The sequence below is a fragment of the Humulus lupulus genome, chromosome 2 (genome assembly GCF_963169125.1).
Source record: "Humulus lupulus chromosome 2, drHumLupu1.1, whole genome shotgun sequence".
Taxonomy (NCBI): Eukaryota; Viridiplantae; Streptophyta; class Magnoliopsida; order Rosales; family Cannabaceae; genus Humulus; species Humulus lupulus.
In genome coordinates this window covers 250,180,339-250,186,833 of record NC_084794.1, presented here as the reverse complement: position 1 = coordinate 250,186,833, position 6,495 = coordinate 250,180,339, and the positions used below count along the sequence as shown (strand labels likewise).

At 29.6% G+C, this 6,495-nt stretch overlaps 1 protein-coding gene across 1 annotated transcript; it reads right to left on the bottom strand.

The window, feature by feature from the left end:
• Positions 1–5,375: 5,375 nt before the first annotated feature.
• On the bottom strand, positions 5,376–6,074 carry LOC133815357 (uncharacterized). The gene has a single exon (XM_062248209.1). It carries the CDS (start codon positions 6,072–6,074, stop codon positions 5,376–5,378), a length of 699 nt encoding a protein of 232 aa, XP_062104193.1.
• Positions 6,075–6,495: the final 421 nt, after the last annotated feature.

The window sequence follows — 6,495 nt, the reverse complement described above, 5'->3', positions numbered from 1 at the left end:
TATTTTAAAACAATGAGCTCATTTATGTATTACAAATATTATTTTTAAAGTTTTCAATAAAGTTATGAATTTTCTTATGTATGTTTCTTCAAGGTTGTAGTTATGTCTAGTAGGTTTAATGACCTAAGTCTCATAGATAGTTGGGTCATTACATTACACATGATGTATAGGTGTAGAGGCTAGCGGAGGATCAACTACTGTCAAATCACATAAAGAAGGTAAACCTCGCGAGGAGGAGCTTGAACTTTGTGCATGAGAGGGAGAAAAAGGATCAACATTTGACGACATTGCACTTGTGGGAAGTAGGTTGGCATGATTCTCAACCAAAGTGGAGGAAGAGGAATCACTGAAAGAAGACAAAAAAAAAATGACTTGAGAGAGTTGATATATGAGGGACATTGGCAAGAGGAATTTTCACAAGTTGGAGGAGTAGAGAAAGTTGTTTATGGAGTTGATGAAATGATGGGAGAGATTTCGGGGATCGCAACATGTGGGAAATTTTCTGGTTCACTAGAATGGGATGGAATTGAGGATTGAGTGGGTGTTTGAGGAGAATGAAACATTGGAGAACACAAAGAGAGAGTATGAGATTAGTCTTGTCATTATCTAAAAAATGTAGAGCACTCTCAATGGAAGAGCTATAATAGCTACTTAGCTGAAATATAGCTCAAAACTCTTAAAATCATCTACATTGGATGAGCTATAATACCTCAATATTTTAAATTATGAATAGTACATCTCCACATATAATACATCTCCACATATAACTAAGCTTTAAAGCTCCTTCAAAAATATTTTAATATTTATTTTCTTTCTTTCACCATATATAAATATAAAATTTATATTATTCACTCTCTTTCTTTCTTTATTTCTCCATATATTTGGATATATATAAAAATATATATGTTTTTTTTCAGATATACAGATATATTATCTCTTTTTCTATATAAATAGGGCACATCAAAAAAATTAATATATTATTATTTTTTTAATTTGATTTGATTACCAATTATATATACGTTATGTAATATATAATTAATTTATATTATAATAATATTACAATATTAATGGTTTGAGAAAATATATAGGCAAATATTATAAATATTAAAAAAATATAATGATATTATTAATAGTTAAAGAAAATATTTAAAATGAATAAAATATATAAAAAAATATAATATTTAAATAATATAGAGGAAAAAATATAGAAGTTGATGTATGATGTAATGTAAAAATTTGAGGTAAAATAGATAAAGTAGTATTTTAGTGAGGTATTTTGAAGGATAGAAAAGAGTTTCCATTGAGAGTGCTCTTAGGAGGAAAATGTATTTTCAAAGAATTGAACATGCCTAGTGTTGTAATATTTGTGACTAACATGTTCAAAACATATATATAAGTTATGAATATTGGAGTACCCAAGGAAAACACAAGATTTAGAATGTTGCTCAAGTTTATGTTGTGTGTATGGTCTCAACCAAGGGTAGCATAGACACCCAAAAATATGAAGTTTAGAATAGTTGGGTGAAGTGTGAAATGGGCTCTCAAAGGGATATTTTGAATCAAGAATGGCCATTGGAAGTCGATTAATTAAGTAGACAGATGCTTTGAAAGAAAATGACCAAATAGATAAAGGAAGACAAAGCACGATGAAGGAGAGTGAGACCAGTCTCAACAATGTGTCGATGATGACGCTCGGTGAAAGCAATGTGTTGTGGTGTGTATGGAGGAGAAATGAGATGTTTTATCCCATGAGATTCAAACATAGTTTTAAGGCATTAATACTCTTTCCCACCATTTGTGTAAATAGTTTTGATGGAAGAATTAAAATATTTCTCTATCACTTGTTTGAATTTACGAAAAAAAAAAAGTAAAGGCATCAAATTTGTAAGACAATGGAAATAACAAAGAATATTTAGTAAAATGGTCAACAAAAATAATGTAATATGAATAACCATCAATCGAACAAACTGGGGATGGTCCCCAAACATCTATACAGATTAATTCCAAAGGAGAATGGCTTTTTAAAGTAGATTAGCCAAATGATAACTTGTCGCTTTTATTACATTGACATGAGTCACAAAACAAACTAGAAATAGAATAGGAAGCAACTGGAGGACAATTTTGAGACAAAACTTGACGAAGAATTTTGAATGAAGAGTGTCCATGTTAGGAATGGTGTATTTTAAAGCATATGTATTGGACAATATTTTTTATGAAATAAATAATGTAATGAATTTTTGCATATATTGATTGTTCATTATTACTATTTGAATAATATTATATAAATATTAGAAAATTCTCAAATACATGATTGTGACTACAATCTTGTATTGTTACGAGAGAATTAAGATTATTGGGAACAAATTTAAATAGTTCATAGTAAAACAAAGTTGTATAGAATCTTTGGATTAAATATTATTAGTACGGTTCACTAGTATTATGAGTACATGTAATCTAGATTTTGATTACTGATGTAGCAGGACATCTTAGTGAAGGTACTTTGTATAATGTAATTATATAGAACTGGACCCCATATGTAATTAATACTTAGTTAAATACTGTTTCATTTTATAAGTATTAATTAAACATATCAATAAGATGATCATATACAAAATGATCTCAATCCTAAAGTTGCTATGAACTCTTATTTATGTCATTTGAGTCCTTTGATTCACTCGTTATGATTTGTCAAAATAATCAGGTTGAAAACTTTTGTTTTGGGGACTCATTGGTTTAAGTGGCTGGGGACATAGTATACAAATATGAAATTTATACATTTTTTTAGAGGAATTGAATAATGGTTCTCTTAAGGGTTAACTTTTGGAATTGAAAGTTTATTGAGATCAAATTCATATATAAGTTTATGAATTAACCTTTACTAGTAAAGTTAATGGTACTTAAGGAAACAATAAATAATTAAAGAGGTAAAATGGTGTTCTTATCCCTACTTTAATTATGAATCATTAATGGATGATTGAATTGTATGTAATGATTAAATCAATGAACGCTTTTTTCATTAAAAAGTATTTTGTAAATAAATGTCTATAATTGCAAGAGTGCAGTCTCAAATTTTTAGTGGAATAATATTAAGATTAATAAATTAAGGTTATTATATTAAAAATATTTAATTAATAATCTAAATTTATTGGAGCTTGAAATTATAGGTTCATATTCCATAGGTCCCCGAGGCGGCTCTATCAACACTGTTCAAGGTAAGAGTTGAAACCGAGATTAATCAGTGAAATAACATATTTAGAAGAAATTTGTTCTTCAAGGAAAATATATAATTGTGATTAATTAATTAATTATTAATTTTCAAAATTAACTAATTAAATAATTAATTATATACTTTTTATAATTTTTGAAATTATTAATAAATAATATAAATATATAACTTTGAATTAATTATGTTTTCTTTATTTAAAATGTGAAAAATAAATCTGATAATTCAAATTAGATTTGAATTGGTTCAGAAATTTATTCCGATGATTAAATTATTTATCTGATAAGGTTGGTTATCAATTTTTAGATATTTTATCATTTTTTGAATAAATAGATTAGTAAATAATCAATAAATAAAATGGTTAAGAAAAGACATGTGTCACACGCCAAACATAGTCCTTGCATTGTGACTGACGTTTAACTAAAAGTGAGACTCAGCCTAGGATACTTTGTTTATTTAATAATATTTATAATTAAATTGTTTAAGTGAATTTTAAATTTTGAATTTAATTCAATTATAAAACTATCTAATAGAAATAGTTTCTAGAGACTGTTGGGTTTTATGCCTTTATAAAACCATGACGGACATGTAATGCGATTTTGTATTGTCAATAAAAGAAGTAGAAATTATTTAGTTTGGCAATCGTGTTGCTTGCTTGTTTTATTACATGATTATTGGAATAATACAAACAATTATAACATCCCGAACATATAAATAGTTACAATTATAGTGACTAGGTCACAGTGGATTATGATTGTAATTATATGTTCAAAAGAACGAATCCTAAGATTAAGTCAATGCATTGGATTTTCACTGATTTGGTAATCTACGGTATGATCTACTTACACAGTCAGGGTGTGATGTCTTATCCAAGGCATTAACCAAGTAGATAAGATCAGATGTATATGGGTACATTTGACTAGGACCAATATTGATTATTGATCGATAAATAAGCATGATTGTTATCGAATCTAATCAATGTCACAACGTTGACCATAGGGCAAGTTGATCTTAATTATGAATGATAATATTATGCTAATTATATTATTTAAATATTTTGACTTGTTCTTTACTAGCTTTCCCTACTGTCTAGCCCATACTTGCATCTTGGAGATTTAGTAGTGTAATTGAGTGGGAGTATTAATCATAGATATGAAATCTATAGCTTCTATATGGGAGGTGAAAAGATGGCTTCCTTAATAGCTTAGTCTAAAAGGGTAAATGATTGAGCACTCATATTTGTGATTAAGTTCACAGATTTATCATTTACAAGGGACTTAGTGGGAGTTAAGGATAAAATACAAATGAGGGGTATAACAGTAATTTGCACCCGACTCATTAGTAAGTCATCGATAGAGGATTAACTAACTGTAATGGTTATAACAATGGATAACGTATTTGTGGTTTGAAAAATACCTTCTATGAATTCAAGAGTTCAATTCCGAATCTATAGTGGAATCATGAGGAATTAATAAATTCTGAGATAATTTATTTAATAAATAAACTCACGGAAATTTATTGTAGCTTGTATTCATGGATCCATGGTCCCTGCATCACCTTTGATTAAAACATCTAGAATGTCTCAATTAATTGATTTAATTATCAATTGGGATTTTTAAAGTTAACTAGGTCAATTTTGGAAAATCATACAGAGATATGAGATTTAGAGATAAGAGAGAATCTTTGGCAAATATATTAATATTGATAAATTGGTGTCAATATAAATAAATAATATTAATCAAGTTTCAAATTATAATTAGTTAATTTAAATAATGATTTAATTAATTAATTAAAAGATAAATAAATAAAATGGTTTTGATTTTAGGCCCAATTGAGATTTAAATTCAAAACAAAAAAATTGAGCCCAAGTCCATTTGTGGGAGCCCAAGGCTTTGATTTTTTTTTTTTTTTTTTTTGGTAATTCATATTTGTATATTTTTGAACTTGCAATTTACAAACTAAACAGCACCAAGTTTAAAGGCCAGACTGAATTCTATTACAATTTCTCAAACCAATCTCTATCTATCAACTAAATTTTGTTAGACATAATACTTCTAATTCTATGCTTTACATTAAATTGAATTCTTTGAACAAGTATAGTTGCTGTATAGACTTTTTTATTCCACAGGGCCTCATTTCTACACCACCAAACCTAGTATATCAAAGCTGCCAGGGTCACAATAAAGACTTGTTTCCTGAAATGAGTTAATCTGGCCTTAGCAATCCACCGCAACAAGTTATGTGTAGTGGTAGCTGCCGTCTGCCATCCTAGCCAGCTCTTGATTTGCCTCAGGCAAGAAGAGCTCAAATAACAGTAAAAAAATACATGTTCTCTTGTTTCCTTGTTACTACCACATAAAAGACAGAGGTAATCAGTTGTTATGTTGAAACGAAACAGTCTATCTTTCAGTTGTAACCTATCTAGAACCGCAAGCCATAAGATAAATCTATGCTTTGGTATGATGGTTCTATTCCAAACTTCCCTATGCCATGAGACCTTTTGATGAGTGAGAACAAGAGCTTTGTAGCCCTCAGCTATCCTATAAACCCCATTAGAACATAGACGAGTCAAGTTAAGTTCCTTGTACTTCTCTTTAACTTTAACAATTTGCTTCCAATACCAACTACTGCCATTCGAAGCTTTATAGTCCCACCAGTCTCCATCACCAATATACACAGCATGTATCCATCGAACCCATAAAGAGTCTTTTTTCGAAGCCACTACCCATACATACTTACCAATAGCTGCTTCATTCCATTCCTTGATCCTCCTAAAGCCTAGACCTCCCTCAGCTTTAGGCCTACATACTTCATCCCAAGAAACCTGCCCTGAACTATTAGACTCAACCATTCCTTTCCATAAAAAATTCCTGCAAATTATATTAATTTGTTGCAAAATCTTTGAAGGAAGGATCATGATTTGAGCCCAATAAGTATGAATAGACAGCAAAACTGAATTCACCAGAGTTTCTTTGCCAGCATAGGAAAGATTCCTGGTACACTAGCTTCATATCCGTTGGGTCATTTTCTCCAGTAAAACTTCACACTCCTTTGCTAAAATTCTCATAGCACATATAGGAATCCCCAGATATTTAAATGGTAGCTGCTTTCGTGTAAAGCCTGAAGAGTCAATTATCCTTTGCACCTCCAAGTCCTCCATATTACTACAGTATATTGCTGACTTTGTATCACTTGGTATTAAACCAGAGGTTCGTGAAAATAGTTTCAAACCTTGAAGCAAAAGATATATTGCTTTGAAGTCTCCATGGCAG